This window comes from Ursus arctos, unplaced genomic scaffold (genome assembly GCF_023065955.2).
Source record: "Ursus arctos isolate Adak ecotype North America unplaced genomic scaffold, UrsArc2.0 scaffold_13, whole genome shotgun sequence".
Lineage (NCBI taxonomy): Eukaryota > Metazoa > Chordata > Mammalia > Carnivora > Ursidae > Ursus > Ursus arctos.
This window is the reverse complement of record NW_026622797.1, coordinates 44,357,457-44,374,335: the sequence shown is the minus strand read 5'-3', so window position 1 is coordinate 44,374,335 and position 16,879 is coordinate 44,357,457. Positions and strand designations below refer to the sequence as shown.

General features: G+C 43.7%; 2 protein-coding genes across 5 annotated transcripts in view; one reads left to right on the top strand and one right to left on the bottom strand.

Annotated features, from left to right (window-relative positions):
• Nucleotides 1-931, bottom strand: part of FRK (fyn related Src family tyrosine kinase) — a 137,841-nt gene extending 136,910 nt beyond the window's left edge. The window contains exon 1 of the mRNA XM_044380340.3: nucleotides 667-931. The gene's annotated coding sequence lies outside the window, so the exon portion shown is untranslated. The remainder of the gene's footprint in view (nucleotides 1-666) is intronic.
• A 79-nt stretch (nucleotides 932-1,010) lies between these two features.
• The window catches only part of NT5DC1 (5'-nucleotidase domain containing 1), a 139,085-nt gene continuing 123,216 nt past the window's right edge, over nucleotides 1,011-16,879 (top strand). Inside the window, exons 1-6 of one of the 4 annotated variants that reach the window (XM_048226117.2) lie at nucleotides 1,011-1,255; nucleotides 6,700-6,791; nucleotides 8,180-8,251; nucleotides 10,039-10,145; nucleotides 14,955-15,034; nucleotides 15,778-15,859. In XM_048226117.2, the coding sequence (XP_048082074.1) occupies nucleotides 1,163-1,255; nucleotides 6,700-6,791; nucleotides 8,180-8,251; nucleotides 10,039-10,145; nucleotides 14,955-15,034; nucleotides 15,778-15,859 (526 nt within the window). In that variant the 5' untranslated portion in view covers nucleotides 1,011-1,162. Of the gene's footprint in view, nucleotides 1,256-6,699; nucleotides 6,792-8,179; nucleotides 8,252-10,038; nucleotides 10,146-14,954; nucleotides 15,035-15,774; nucleotides 15,860-16,879 lie in introns of all 4 variants that reach the window. The other 3 variants (XM_026489241.4, XM_057311128.1, XM_057311129.1) reach the window with 3 other exon arrangements.

Here is a 16,879-nt window from a genome sequence, read left to right as displayed (position 1 = left end):
TTCTCAATGAATTATATTTTCATTATATCATAACTATTGATTTTTTTTCCATTGGACAATGTTCCTTTAAATTTAACACAGAAGTAGTATAAAGATAATAGACTTAGATTTTCTTTTGTAAAATTATATTGTATTTTCTCTTTTAACTAATTTTAAAGATCTCAAAGTCCTATCCTTTCATATGGGTTCTCAAAATTAAATACCTTAAGCATCCACTGTATGTAACTTATCTCCTATGCATCTAAAATACTAGCTATACACAGTCCTTGAGAGAATTCAGATTATTGTCACGAGTCATTTTGTGCTCTATAAATCTTAAAACCATCTGTTTGCGGAAAGTTTTCTATTCTGTAGCATGTTCTATCAACTTTCTGCTGTCCTTTCATTAAAAAATTCATTCCAACAAAAAATAGGATAATCAAGTAACAAAACAGCCAACGTTGGTTCCCTTAATCAGCGTCATTTTGAAAAATGGTCCTTCAACTCCTTCTAATAAATTTATTTTCTAACGCACTCCAGAAGGGGAAATAGAGGTCTTTTAACTACTTAGGAAGCTAGGAAATATTCAACCCATCGAGAGCACGTGGGCAAAGAGAGCTTCCAAATTCTAGGGTAATTGTGTCAGAGGATAATTATTAGTAAAGTGAATTTACGCCATAATCTTACCTTACTCAGCGCAAGAGCAAAGGGTCGGGTCTAACTTTACAGTGTCCTGGTGTCTGTGGCACCTCGAAAACGAATGGGAGCCCGGTTAATTTTGTGTCAAAGGTTATGTGCCAACGGGGACTCAGCTGCAGCCTCAGGTCCAGCAGCGGTGGCTCGGCTCCCGGTCACCCCCGCCTTCGGGACTGCGGGTCGGGTGGCGTTGGGGCGCCGGGAGCCGGCCGGCGGAGGTCGGCTGGCCGCAGGGCGCCGAAGCGGCGGGGGCGGCGCGGGGAAGCGAGCCGCGCGAGGGGCGGGGAGAAGCGTGGCCGGGGGCGGTGCTCGCGGGCGCGGGAAGCGCTGGAGGCCGACGCGCTGCGTCCCGGGGGTGGCCGCAGCCCCGCCCCGCCCCGCCCCGGTCCCGTCCGGTCCCATCCCGCAACGTCCCGCAGCGTCCCGACCGCCGGCTGCTCGCACCCTCCCGGCGGCCGAGGCGCTCGCCAGTGCTTCCAGCGCAGCCATGGCTCAGCACTTCTCCCTGGCCGCCTGCGACGTGGTCGGCTTCGACCTGGACCACACTCTGTGTCGCTACAATCTGCCCGAGAGCGCCCTGGTGAGTGGCGCGGGCTGCGCGGGGCGCACGGCGTGCACCTCCATCGTGGCCGGGGACTGGACTTTCCTCCGCGGTTGGGCGGCGAGCGCTGCCGGGGGCCTGCAGCCGCCACGCCTCTGCGCAGAACTCGGCCTCCCACCGCGAGGCCGGGCGGAAGTGTGCGTCCCCCGGGCCCTGCCCGTGCGATCGGCACCGGCTCAGTGCACCCCGCTATTAGCCAACTTGGAGAGCGCGGTGGAGAAGTAAAGGGGCGGAGGGGCAGATCGTGCGGCACCGGGCGGGGGAAAGGGTTCCTGGGACGGAAGGCGGGGCGGGGCCAGGGGATCTGGAGGTGTCTTTTGCAGATCCCTGGCCTTGGAACTTCCCTGCAAGTCATTCTGGCCTCCCGCAGCGCTGCGAGATAGCCATCTGGGCTTGTGTTTTCCTGATGTGCATTTTTCCTTTTGCTTGTCCATGCGACCACCTGTCAGTTTTTAAACACTGCAGTCATGGAAGGATTGTGTGGTGTATTGGAAGGAACGCTAGCCGAAAAGTCATTAGACTCTTAGCCCTAATTTTGTTTTCTACCAAGAAACAAAAATCAACATTCACTGCGCGCTTCCTACGTGCACCATGCCCTTTGAATAAGTTCTAATCCTAACAGCAGCCTACTAAATTGGGGTCCTCCTAGAACTTTGGAAAGAAGGAGGAATGGAGTATGTCTGATTCCACACCCTCAGGTGAATTGCCCCCCAACCTTTCCTTTGGTTTCATACGGAAATTAATATAAAAAGTTCACAGAAATTTTTTAGTCAAAGATCTAAGCATCCAAGCCTTTCAAAAGAGCTGACTAGGAGCACAGTGTTCAGAGCAGGGCTCCACGCCCAGACTGCCCAGCTTGGGGCACCAGCGTCTCCATTACTAGCTCTGTGACCTTGGGCAAGTTACTTTACTTTTTTTCAATCCTCGGTTTCCCCGTTTATAAAATGACACAAATAATTGGATTTACCGCAAAAGGTTGCAAGAACTAAGTGAGTTATAGATGTGTAATGCTTAGAGCAGTGTCTGACCCATACAAGTGCTTTTCTGGTTACCATCCAAACCATTTTTAAGCCTCACCATTTATGGTTAGAGCTCTAGGCCCCTGGTGCAGACATCAGCCAGTGCTGCTCCTTGTCACCCTGAGGTTAGTGGTTCCCCAACAGGCAGTTCAGGTACCTGTCAAAGGTCAAAACAGTGTTTGAGTTGCTCCTGTGCTGTCTATGCACAGATAATAAAAAAAATAAAAAAGTGTACCGTTCCTGCTGTTACACTTTTCTGCTTTCCTTCTATACAGGTGTTTCCTTGGTCATACTGAAAGTTGAGAAAGCTTTTCTTCTTGATCCTTTGGCTGCTACTTTTTCTAGATCTTTGATTCATATTTTCCTTCCTCATGGGCCTTTCACATTCCCTCCTGAAAATGTGAGTTTTCTTGCATCTCCTCTGTGGCCACCATCATCTGCAGGAGGTATTGTTAAACCACTGATCTTAAAACCCATTTTGTACATGTGTGAGCATCACATCTCAGAATGCAAGATCCTCTGAAAACCTCCAATATAAGGGAGGCTTAAAGACTGAAAGAACCTAGGATGTTACGGATCCTGTTTGGTTCAGAAATCTTTTATGAAATGCCAGCAGTGTGCTGAGCACCATAATACAGTTGGATACAGAGAAAGACACAGGCTTTCCAAGTGGGTGAAGATGCTGAAGCGTTGGTTTCAGCCCCCTGTGGTGAGGGCAGTATTGGCCCTTGCTGCAGACTGACTGCCTGCCCCTCATGCCTGGAGGCCCTCCCTCCACCACACCAACTCAGATCTCATCTGAAATAGCATTCCTTTTGGAAAGCTTCCCCTGGCCCCCTAAAGTTATCGTTTCATCCCCATCCCACCTCCAATTTTCCATAAAACCCCTGAATTTCTCATAGCACTTACACAACGGCTTAAAATTTCCAGTTAACCTGTTGGAATCTTCTCCTTGAGTCTAGAGCTGTGACTCCCTGACGTCAGCATCTCTGACAGTTTCTTGTGTATTCTGGGTGCTGAGCTGAGTGCTTGGCATACACTGGCTTCAATCAGCATTTGTGGAATTACTGAATAAAAAAATCGACATTTTAATAACTGAATATGGCACAGCCACTATTCTAATAAGCATTCAGTTTAAATGAACTGGTTAGAGCTTTACAACAACTGTGTGAGGTAATTGCTTTGTCACTGTTGTGTTTAGAGATGAGGATAACGAAGCACAAAAAAAGATAAGTAGCTTATCCAGGATCATCCAGCTAGCGGGCTTCTGTTCCCACCACCATCCTTTATGTGTGTCATAGAGCCTAGACAGGCCGCCTGGAGTGACTGATGCTTGAGCTGGGCCCCAGTGCAGGAGTGAAAGCCGACAGGTGAGGAGGCAGAGGGGGGCGCTTCAGACAGAGGAAATACAGCCAGGGCAAGGACCCAGAGATGAGAAACAACTCTGCGAAGTGCTGGGTGTCCAGCAGCAGGCAGGGAGTTGCAGGAGAATACGTTCGAGAAATCAGTGGTGACTGCATCATGGAACACTGTGAAGGCCTGTCCCCTCATTTAAATGCAGAGTGTTGTGCAAATGTGGGACTGGATGTGTCAGCTCGCCTGGGGGTGCAGGAAAGCCATCCTAGAAATGGTGACCCCTGTGCTCCCCTGGGGTTGCAGACTCAGAAGGGGATGGGGCCAGGCAGTTAACCCCCATGTGGGAGTGGGACCTGGGACAGCCAGGAGAGTGGATTTGCCTTCTGAAGATGCAGCCACACTGGACTCTTGCCAGCATCTATCTGCCATGAGAAAGTAGGGGCTCAGTCTCTTAAAAGATCTAATTCTTTTGAGATAAGTTAGAGATCTGAACTTGTTTAAAAAAAAAAGAAGTCTGACCTTGTATGAGAAGTCTCTCAAGTTTTAAATGTTAGCTCATTTTCAAACAATAGGATTATAGGGTTGCAAGACAGATTTAGCAAAGAAAAATACAGAGCACCCAGTTCAATTTGAATTTCAAATAACATTTTTATTAGATGTGTGTTCTGCAGGGGATGTGCTTATACTAAAAAATTCATTGTTGTTTATCTGGAAATCAAATTTAGCTAGGTATTTCATATTTTATCTGGCAAACTGAATTGGGAACCAAACATAATTTGTGGTCTGCATACAACTTACAGGACACCAATGTGCAACTGCTGGGTGGTGTGTGTTACTAGTCACGTGAGACTGTGAGCGAGGCAGTGGCCCCGAAGGCTGGGAGAGGAAGGGGGCTGCCCATGGAGGTCCTGTGCCATGAAGGTTTCTGGGGTGACTCAACAAAATAGAAGATCCAAGAACCAAGGCCTTGGGACTAGGACAGGTTTCAAAGGCACAGACTCCCTTATGTTTCTCAGCACCACTATTCTCTGGTTCTCCCGGCACATTGACCTCATTCTCTCCTATTACAGAAACTTCTCCACGAGGTAAGGAACACAGCTGTAGACGCCCCTGTTGGCAGCCCTGTTGGAAAAGGCTCCTTTCTCCTAGGAAGGTGTCCAACCTCATTGGAATCACGTGCCCATATCTTTATCAAGATTGCCAAGGGGTGAGAAAGTCCAAGACTGAATAAAGTGCCTTGACCGGAGGAGAGTGTAATGGGATGCAGTGACCATTGGTAGCTTGAAAGTAGCCATATTTATACCATGGAAATGGGCAAACGGCACTTATCAGGGCCTTTTTTTTTTTAACCGGCATAGAACTGATAACAACAACAAATACTTAAATTGAATTTACTTGTATGTCAGGCACTGCTCTAAAGCAACTTTACATCTGTTAATCCCACAGCACTGGTTCCCGGCAAGGCAGGATCACGATGTGTATTTTTTATTGTCCGTAGTACTTTGGACCTCAGAATGACTCGGTACATTTTTTATTGTTTTGACTTTTTTTTTTTTAATGATTGAATGAAAATCCATGGAACATGGAAAGCCAATGATTTTCAGTCATCTCTGGGCTTCAGGAATCCTGCGTGGCCTCACCTGGACCCCACCCTAGCCTGTAGGCCTGAAATTTCCAGGTGGTTTTAAGAGCCGTCTCTATGGTTCTGAATCACTGCCAGGGTTGAGAAGGGTTGATATATAGTGTTGACATAATGTGAGCTACTAACAATTGACCTGGTTCAGGGTCACATTGCACTGCATGGGAGTACATGTATAGTGGTTTTAATTAGCTTTAGGACAGAGAACAGCTCTATTTGACAGCTTTTGATTTCTCTGCACTCATCTTCTGATGCTCACACCCAACCCCCAAATCCAGGCGTGTGAGGACCTCTGGGTTTCTGGACTTGGCATGCTCCCCTCCCTCCGGATTTACCCAGCTAACTGGTGCAGCTTGCAGGGGTCAGTGTAAACATCATCACCTCAGCGAGGCCTTCTTCCATCCCTTTCGCTGTGTACCCCCTTCTCCCTTGTGCCACCTCACACTGTCAAAGAGGTTACGGGTTAACATAGAGGAGACGGGTCAAGTTGCTCAAGTATGTTCTTGGACACTGCTCAGTCTGACGCCAGGCCGGCATTCTGCCTCAGGTTCAAGTGCATCTGATGCTGGCTTAACAACATTCTTTGAAGGAGAATGGGGTAGAGCCAGTGTGGACCTTTATCCACCTTTTGCCTACTTTTTGCTTGGGATACAGAGTTCTCTAAAAATTTGAGCCAGCTCTTCAGAAAAAAATAAGACACATCATTCAAATACTTGGGATTTTGTTGTTGAGAAATCAGAAGATCTGTTTATCTTTACTTATTTCCAGAAGCTTCGTTCGTCCTTTTCCCTCAGTTTTTCTTATGGCAGAGAAATAAGAGCTATTTCCTGTATCTGATAGGAGCTCTTTGATTCCTCCTTCAGGTCATCTGCCTGGTCCTCATGGGTATTTCCCTTTGAGACTCCCCTGTGTCAGTGACAAAACAAAAGTAACTTAGTGACAGGTTTGATGTCCTTTATTCAGGGGAAAATAATCTATGAATTGGGGACGAACAGTGCCTCACAAGCATTGTCTACTAAGGGTGGGCTGAGGATAGAGGTAATGATAGATCGGTTGATATGTTTATCATCATGGTGATGTGTTAAATAAGTTTACAAAGCTTTGTCCAGTCTCAATGATCTCCAACCCTTAGAATTTGGGAGTAAGATTGATAGTCATCCTTGGTTATGTAATTGTATACTGGTGGTCTAATTCTGCAGTGTAAGAAGACACAATAGCTCTCTGGGGCTTTCAGGGATGGATAAATTGCTTGCGTTAAAGGGGGATTAAACTGTAGACCTTCACAATTATAGATATTTCTCTCCTGTCTGCCCTGTGAGTAACTCCAGTAGGTTTTCAGGTCTGTGAAATTAGGAATGAATAGTGCATTTTCTATTTAATCTTTCTTTATTCCTTCCTCTTATTTATAGCTTATTTATAATAGCTTTGCTCAGTTCCTGGTCAAGGAGAAAGGGTATGACAAGGAATTGCTAACTGTGACTCCAGAGGATTGGGATTTCTGGTAAGTTCTTTTTTTTAAGGTCTTCCCATTCCCTCTGATTCTTAAATGTTACTGATAAAATTTTAATGCTTCCTCTTCTATGGAGACATAAAGTGAAATGTGCAACTGAGTCAGAGGATAAAATGCCTTCTATATTAAAAGTTTTATGTTTCATAAATTAAAGCCTTTTCTACTTTAAATTTAGACTAGTTTAATTAAATATGTAAATAAGCTAAAAGCTTATTGACTAATTTAGACATTTGTGTATGGCTGAAGTTTGTCATAAGTTTCAGAGGTTATTAAGAACTGTCTCTAAAATTTACATCCTTTGTAAAAAAAAAGTTTGCTTTATTGCTTTTCAAATACAGAACCGTAGAAGAGGAAGAATCATCATGTTTTGAATGTGTCTGAACTGGGACATTTGGTTTTCTATAATTTGAATAGACTTTCCTACGTCTAAGACTCTTACTGCTTACTCCTTTTCTGGGTTAGGTTTTTCCACTTCCCAAGGCTTATTTTGTCTCTTTTCCTCATTTAAACAACAAAATAAAAATCCTACACTTTGAAATTGTTCAGTTGAAAATTAATAATAAACCTAAAATACACAGAAACACATGCAAAATTAATTCTAGAGCAGTGATGTTCATCTATTGTATATTTCTGCAATATTTGGTTAGGTTTTTTGATGTATCCTTTTTGTAAAAAGAAGAAATAGAAGTTATTTTGCGATATAAAACCGCTGACTCTGGAAATTTTACTGTGGACCAGAGTCAGTAATGCTCCCGAAGTGCCCTGTCATTTTTTGTTTAATTCTCTTGGTACTTGGTGGCCATTAAACCTCCTTGCTTTTATTATTCATAATAAAGAATCTGTACCCACTTTTCTCCCCAAATCCCACAAGTCTTTTACAGCGAGGAACCTAAAACTTAGTATTTGATTTTGTTTTAATGGTTTTCAGTAATATGCCCTGCCCAGAGGGCAAGTTTTTATAACCTGACCTAAATGGAGGCAATTTCTGGAGAGTATAAGGAGAGACCCTGGCTAAGAGCTTATCCGGGAGAATATAAATGTGGGCATGCATGTGTGTTTTATTTAATGAAAAACATTTGCACATTTTAACAGAGACATACAGGGATGTTCTTTTTTTTTGTTCTCTTGAAATTTTAGGTTCCTCTTTATTAAAAGCGTAGGGATTTTACAAGCTGAACATGCTGTCCTTCATTTTTGCACATGACAGTTTTCCTTACATACTTGCTGTGTGGATGCTACTTAATTTTGGGATTCTCGGATATTCTTATGTGTTTGACTAACATATCATTCACATGGGTTGGAGAATCCCTTTTTAGAATATTATTTTTTGGGTTAGCTGAATCTATGAACTGATTGGTAATCAGACTTTTCTGTTTTAGTTGCAAGGGCTTGGCATTGGATCTGGAAGATGGGAACTTCATTAAACTTGCAGATAATGGCACCGTGCTCAGGTAATAAAATTTAGTTGTAAAGTCAAAACTTTTTTTTCCAGGAGACTTTATATAGCATTTGATTGTTAAAGTATGGGTTAAAGAAGGTTATTATTTTTATCAATCAGCTGACAGATCATGTGCCTGTGTTTCTTTGTATGAATTGTTTGAACAATTTAAATACAGCTCTAGAAGCGTTGGACTTAAAGGTCTTGTTGTTTTAAATTTAACTCGCCAGAAATATTTGTAGGAAATCCAGTAGAATATTAATAGCTTGCTTCATCTCATTGACCACCCCTCTGGCAAAAGGGCCTGGGGATTATGTTGTGTTAGATAAGTACATAGTTGCCTGGAATAAAATTAGATTTCTTTTTATTAAGGAAGGAGAGAATGGATGTTGAGTAGGGGTTGGTGATCTGTGCACACCTCTCCTTCTTTCTCCATTTGTCTAAATTTGTCCCCCATGTGCAGGAGCATTCCAGGTCCTTCTGGAAGTTTTTCTAGTCGGTTCCAACCTTCATCGGTCTCCTCCTCTCACACTCAATGCTCACTCCCTTTCCTTCCCTCCCCCAGGGTGCACCAGGCACTTTGTTGGAGAGCAGGACAGGCAGTTGAGAAGCTGCTACCGCCACTGCTCTGAGTCCTACAGAGGGTGTCAGGGAGTGGGCATCTGTTTCTCCCCCAATACCAAGAGTGGAGGCAAGTCAACACAGTCACAAGGCTGTGCGATTTATTATTTATATTAATGTGATCAGAGTTGAAGGAAAGGACACTCAGCACGAGTTAACCCCTGGTACATACTCTTCCTTTTGATACATCATTGTTTTTGCACAGTACACATTCATCTCTACCTTAGGCCTTATCCTAAGGTGCAGACAACTAGATCAGGTGTGGCCCCATCTCTGATTATTTTGTTATTCATTTGCATGTCTCTTGCCTTGGGCGTCTAGAGCTAGCGTGTATGTATACATGTACACATTTGTATGTTGGTATGTATACATACTCCGTGCAGCTTTGACTGTGACCTTAAACTCAACCATCAGATTCTTAGAGTGCACTTAGCTGTCTTCAATCATTGTTCAAAGAATGTAAAGCATTCTACAGGTCTGGTTCTTTCTTTCATTATTATATCTGTCTGTCCTCCTTCTCAATCCTCCTTCTCAACGTCCCTGCCCTGAGCTCTGACGCCCTCCCTCCAAGTTCTAGCTCATCTGCAGTTTCTCCTGAATTCACTAGCTAATCTCCTTGATGCCTGCTTTCCTCCAGTAGAGCAGATTCCTCGTCCCATCAGGTGCTCCACTCCAGATTCCTTCGTCTTTATATTTGCTTTCTGAAGCGTTGTCCCCTTCATAGAAAGGAGCCCATTTTGATTTTTTCCATTTGTTCTCCCCTCATTACTTTTCCCCTTCCTTCTCCCCTCGGTTCTCTCTGCTGCTGCTACCCAGTCTGTGCAGTTGTTTTCTGATCATTCCAGTTAGATTACCTTGATCGTCACAGTTAAACGACAACGTCTCAGGAAAGAGTTTTCTTCCGGAGAAATAGTTTAGATATTGTAGGTCCAGAGCAGCTCGCCCAGGCTGGACCTCAGGGGGAGTTACTCCTGATCTCTTACGTGCCCATTGGTGGATGAAGTGGATGAAGAACTTAGGGAAATGTCTTATAGGACCCTCAAGGGGGCAATCATCCAGTTGAAAACAGAGAAAAGAAAACTGGGTTGGTTTAAGGGAGGACCCCCCAAAAGCAAGGCTGGAGGAGGGGGTATTCAGAGGAGGCGTTGACAAGCATCGTACCCCATCTCCCCAAACCAGGGCGAGCCACGGCACGAAGATGATGCCTCCCGAGGCACTGGCAGCGGCGTATGGCCGGAAGGAGTGGAAGCACTTCATGTCTGACACGGGAATGGCTTGCCGATCAGGTATGGCTCGTGCGGGGTGGCGCGGCCGTGACCGCCCCTTGCATTTTGGACCTTGGACCTGCGGCGTGAGGCTAGGAGGCATGCCATCTGCCTCCTGCGGCCAGGATGCGCGAGGGAGCCGCTGTGGCTTGATCGGAGTAGGATGTGTTTTCCACACGTGTCTGATGTCTCTGTGGCAGTTGATTCTGCTTTATTTCAGGTTTTGTTGATTCTCCTTTTACTTTCACTTGTTCTAGAGTGAAAAGACTAGCACCTAGGAGTAATAATGTTCCTCAGTCGTTCGTATTCTTTTTTTTCAGTTTGTTAGAAGCTCAGTCTTTGCTTTAATTTCTCCATTACCCATTTCTCCTCACATTCATACTACCCACCTTTCTTGTTTTCTTGATTCTCTTCTTTACTGCCAGCCCTAGTATCTTCTGCCTTTATCTTTTCTTTTCCCTTCTTTTAAATAATTTCGCGCATTTTCCCCCACTGTCTTTAAAGAAATTCACCATGTGTAAACATGAAAAGATTTCTCAGGAATGATTTGTAGACATCGATGTGCATAAATTAATAAGGAGTAATTAAGACATTATTATAAACAAATAGACCTTATTATAATTGTTAGTTTTTCATTTGTTCTAAATTTTTGTGCCATCTTCTCCCACATTACACTTTTGAAATGCACCTATTCTCCTTCAGAAGCTGTAGTAACCTGAGGAGCGCCTGGCTGGCTTAGTCAGTGGAGCGTGTGACTCTTGATCTTGGGATTGTGAGTTCGAGCCCCGCGTTGGGGGTAAAGATTACTTAAAATAAAATCCTAAAAAAGAAAAGAAAAGAAAATGTAGTAACCTGAAAATAGTTGGCGTTATTCCTTATTACAGTTAGATTTGCTGTGTTACATTCACTATCTTTTGAGAGTTTGTTTTGTTTTTGTCCTGAGATGAAAATGTCAGGAAATGAGTGCTCTTGGTAAAATAAGTTGAGAGGAAGACAGATTTCACATTGGGGATCGAGATGGAATGCTTTCACACATCTCGAGTCTCAGTGGCTAGTGGAAGTTAAGAGGGTGTCTATGTAGCCTGTTACTCAGCTGAAAACAGAGAGCGGCTATTGTCTCTCCAGGAACAGGCAGCTGTAGATAACGTTTTCCCAAGAAGGCCAGGCACGGAGCTAAGGGTTTCACTCTGACATCCATTCAGAAGCAGAGAGTACTTCAAAGAAGTGAAGTATTTCTCAGCCAGGAAAGAGCATTCCCCCAGGGTGACCCACAGTTTGCTCACCACCCTGCCCGCTAGCGAGCGCCACCTCCTGGAATCAGCAGCTTACCAGCAGTTTACCCAGGAGCGCTCTGAGGATGAGCTTGGAGTTTATCTCCTCTTAATTGGGTTTGTTAGGGAAGTGTTACCCATTTATGTGCTCAGTGGTCAGATGGTGGTGACATGTAACAAAGGCCTATTGTTTCTGCCAGATCATAAGGGAAAGCTTGATGCCTTTAAAAAGGAATACTATTTTTTTAATGTAGAGACATATAAAAGAAGAAGAAAAAATGGCCTGTGATTCCACAACCCAGTTAAATTTTGTTTACATTAAAAAAATAATGTGAGCATACAGTTAGAAAATTTAAATATTGTGGAAAAGAATAAAATGAAGAGTTAATTATCTGCCACACCTGTTGTCCTTCAGGATCCCCTTTCCTTGAAGCTTATTTCTCAAAAGTATACGACAGGGATCATACATTTCCTGCATTGTGCTCTTTTTAAATGATGTCTTTGAGATCCTGTCACATCAGCACACACACAGATGCACCTCGTGCTGTTAAATACTGGTGTGCCGTTCCATCCAGTGTCATCCATCCGTCTGTTCACGGGACACGTTTACGTTGTGTCTGGTGTTTGGCCATTACAAACAAGCCCGCAGTATTGTTTTCATACGTGTATATTTTGCACTTCTGTAAATTCCTAGAAGTGCTCTAAGGATATGTAGGCTTAAAAATTTTAGGGCAGCCCTCTCGGGTCCCTTCCCTCTTTGGGAGCTTTGTACTATCCCTCGATAAACTTTGCTTTGCTATCATTCAATAAACTTTGTTTTGCTGCCCACCAAAATAAAATAAAATAAAGTAAAATTTTCATCAGTATGGCCAAATAAGGGCCTTTATTTAAGGAGAGCATTATAAAGTGCATTCCCTATCAGTACATTTAGGGAATTTCAAGCATTGATGGACAGAGACCTTTTACGGACAGTTTATTTGATAATCCTTTTGCAGTTTGTTGCACTGGCAGGAGTATGGTTTCCTTGCCAGCCAGTTTCCAGAGGGCAAGTCCTTTTGATCTCTTTCCCTTAAACTGGTAGATTATGCAGGAACAGCTTGGTAAGGCGGAAACCACAGGGCAGGTAGAGGCAGGTGGTCCTGGATCGTATTGACTCTGTTCCTTGCTGGGTAAAGTGATCTGGTCAGTTACTAAGCCACTGCTAGCATCACTTTGCTCACCTTTACGTGGAGGTGGTATCACTCATCTGCACGAGTGAGAACATCGTGCTAACATCAGCTGTTCTTTTGCCCTCAGTCATTCACGTGCCTCTGTTCTGTTACCAGGAAGAGTAGGCAGTTCGCAAAGTATGTAGTGTTGGCAATGGCTTCCTGGGGAATGGCTTCTCTGTGGGCAAAGCTTAAGGATTATAGGACTCGTCTTTATTTAGTGGCTTGTTTTATTGAACTGATCTCACTAATCTCCTTCATTGCCAGTGATGTCTTTTAAAGAAAGGCTGTAAGAGGGGGCGAGAGTCAAAGCTTTCACGGGGTACAGTCTTGGAGTTTTGGTGGAGGAAGAGGCATTGAGAGCAGCCTGGCCCAGTTCATAGGTCAGGCCTGAACAAGCCTTGGTGTGTCCACGCAGCGGTCATCCAGCCCACGTTTGACAGTCGAGTAAGTCGGCCCCTTGGCTTGTGAGAGGGAGTCTCATTAAACCCCTGAGTTATTTGATTAGATCCCGACCAAAAGTCATGATCAGTATTTCAACTCTTTACCTGGATTTTGTCTGTTAATGGCCACAAAGGGAGCGAAAGGGGAGGGGAAAGCAAGGGCACGTAACTGGCAGTGACGACACATTTGCTGCCACAGTGCCCGGAGCAGCTGGCCACTCTGGTTTCGCAGGCCAGGAGATTAGATCAAGTGTAGGTTCGTGGACCTTGAAGCTGTGCCCACTGTCCCAGTCTCGGGAGCCCTGGAGTATTGTGTGGCCTTATAGCATGGCAGTGTGGGCAGAAATGCACATGGGATGTTACCTCCCTTTTCCTCCAGGTGCCTGCTTCCTCATGCTGACAAAGCCATCCTAACCTTTCTGAGGAATGAAAAGTAGTCTAAGATGTTCTGCCAATAATTTCAGCTGCAAGAGTAAAAACCAGGAAGATGATGCCAACCAAACTATTTTTAACTGAGGGAAAAGATACGCAAACCCACACAGCAATTTTGTAAATTAGCAGAAGGAGAACTTTTGACTTTATTTCCTATACGTTCTTAATAAATTGATATGAAGAAGTGCAGGGCATTAAATGACATTTAAAGGGATAGACATCTGGCTCCTGCAGAGGATTTTCTCCTAATTTACCTGCAACACTCCCTCATTCCAAAAATCCATTCCACTGTTAGATCATCCATCCATCCATCCATCCATCCATTCATTCAACAAACATTTGTTGAGTGCCTGCAATATGCTGGGTATATTGCTTAGTGGGCACTAAGGAGCAAGGCTGCTGTGTGCCGTAACTTCATATCTAGCTTGCAAATGGGAAGAAGGGAGGACTTGAAATCAGGTACTTATAATATTGCATGCAATAGTAATGACTATTCGAAAAGTACTTTCTTACATTAAACTAAAATCTGACTTCACCTTCAGTTCTGTTTGATTCCTCTTTGTACAAGGGTGCTCTAGGGATTCTGTGACATTGGGATTCCCCCAAAGCAGAGTGGTTGGTCCCGATCCTGGTATACAGGAGTGAGACAGTGAAGAGGGTGAGCCACAGAAGGAAGGAACAATGGGGGCTGGATTCCACTGGGATTTCTGAGAAGCACTGAGAATACCTCCCAGAGTTGTCAGTCCAAGGGACAGGAGCCTGCACTGCCTCCCAAACTTGAGGCTCACCACTGGCTCCTGGTTGAGGCTTAACCACAGGGGCACATGGACTCCACAGGCTACTGGGGAAAGTGAAGGACACAGGTGTGCTTGAGGTGGGATGATGCCATTAGTACAGTGGTGGCTGGGATCAGACATGAGCCAAAGGGATGTGACATGGGTCATCAGGTGTCTGCCCAGGGATGGCAGATTCAAAACTGACATCTGCACCAAGGAGGGCTCAAGTTTAATTCTGTCCTAGGGCCAAACAGGATAAATTCAATCCCTGTCCTCCCTGAGATCCTGGAGTGTCTGTCCTGTGCTCCTGAGTTTTTCCAAGATAAGTACGTTATGTCCTTATGTGATGTGATTTTTTTTTTATTCCTCTTCATCACCCTGGTTGTTCTCACATTAAACTGAAGGTGGACCACCCAGCAGATATGAGAAGGTGCTGTTGTGCAGATGACTTTGGAGCTCCAGTGTCAGTCTGATTGTTTTGAAATTCAGTGACATTGGTAACATAAATTGTGGCTTTTTCTTGTAGCTTAACCCTTCTTTAAAAGACAATGTTAACGTCTGTAATAGAGCCATTCTGAATTGAAATAGAGGCCCCTCTAAGTGACCAAACCAAAATCTAGTGTCTCTTCAGCCAAGTTTCTGTGTGTCACGTAAATGAGGCGTTAATTTGTTCCTAGTTTAAAATTTTGTTCTTTTTTAGGAAAATATTATTTTTATGATAACTACTTTGACCTGCCAGGAGCGCTTCTATGTGCCAGAGTGGTGGACTCTTTAACAAAGGTGAGCAGGGACTCATTTTTCAGAAATCATGATAGGTGTTAAAGTCATAAATCAGAGGGCTTAATTATATATGTCTTTTGAGTTGAGATTTTACTCAGTTTCCTCTTTGTGGTTTTAGAAGTGACTGAGGAAGAAAAACATAGAGAATTGGGTCAAATATTTTGAGAAAATTAAATAGCCGTGACCGTTTCTCCCCCCAGGGATAATAAACGTATTCTCCAGCAGGGGGTGCAAATGTCTAAAAAGAAAATACAGGAAAAATATTTTCTTGGTTTCATTAGCAGAATGAAAAAAAAAATTAAAGATAATTAAGAAAGTTCCACCTGTCCCTAGGCACTCTAAATAATACAAAATTTAAAAACTGAGATGAAGTTTTTAAAATTCATCTTTTCGAGCAGTTGATGTGTAGAGACTTTATACTGTTTATGAAGATTGAATATACTTAGGGCTTACGATCTGTGAAAAGTCACCAGTTTTGTGTCAGAATTACTCTTCTGTTTTGCATATGTTGTCTTTGAAAATCGTAACAATCATGTTAATAATAGAACCTGGATAACGGTTTACTTTTGAGCCAGAATTAGTCATGTGTTTCTGAGTTTCCATTGAGCATTTTATTATGTAGAAGTTATTATTTACATGAGTTTTTCATCCATAGTGACTTCAAGCAAATGTATTAGTCTTCCGATATTTCCGATTATTACCTGTGTTAATATTTGGGAAATTTTTTTTTTTTTTTTTAGCAGAACAATGGTCAAAAAACATTTGATTTTTGGAAGGACATAGTTGCTGGTATACAACACAATTATAAAATGTCGGCTTTTAAGGGTGAGTAACGTGAAGAGAGACCTTCTAATCGATGTTTGTTAAGTGCCGTACGGCTTGTGAATTACTTTGAAGTTACCTATTTAGTTATGTTCCTCAATTAGGACTTGATTTTATCAAATATTTTGCTATGAAGTTGATACTGCTTATATTTTAAGAGGTTCTTTTATTCGTGTCTGCTTCTTGGCCACAGTTGCCAGTTTTCTGAGCTCTGCTGTCTTGTGCGGGCCTGCCAGAAGGGGCATTCTGTGGGTTTCCCAGAATGGAGGTTCCAGCTGTTTCCTGGCTTGGCAGTGAGGATCACTCACTAGAACCATGGGTGTAGTAGCTATAGCCACTAGGGAAAGGGGGAATTCCATAAAAACAGGACTGGTTGACTCAGAATGGGGCAGAGCCATGGCCAGGTTGCACGTCGGGTCTCACAGCTGCATCTCAGGTTTGCTTGCTAAGGTTCCGCGGGGGGTACTTCTAAGGAATTCAGGGATGCTTTATCATAGGTTACCTCGGGGACTCAAACCAGACTGTGCTGAGTCAACCAGTGGACTGGTAGGTGATCAAGAGCAGTGTTTCTCAGCTTAGAAAAGGGTTGCCTTTTGATTGACATAAAATTACCTGCCTTCCTTTTAACGTAGTTTAAGTCATCAAAATAATCCTAAATATTGTGACTAAAAAACATATCAAGGCAATAAATAGTAACTGCAGAATATTTTTTTCAAATTACATATTTCTCTGCCACCTGCTTCTTTCCTTCCCTGAAGAAATCAGTGATTTGGGGAGATTGTCTCACTTTTCTGTGCCTGGTCACCAGCCCTCAACCCTGGCTGGTAGGTCCCACGTGGTCCTGTGGGTGCCCTTTTGTAGTCTACACGGAGTGCTGGGGGGGGGGGGGGGTGCGAATGCCCTTCGCCAGTAGAGGGGAGTATCCATGACAACTGTAAGGGCCACCCACCACTTCATTGTTTTACTTCTATAAACTTCGTAAAGTGAAAAGCCTTGAAAGAATAGTTGAGAATAGAAAATTGC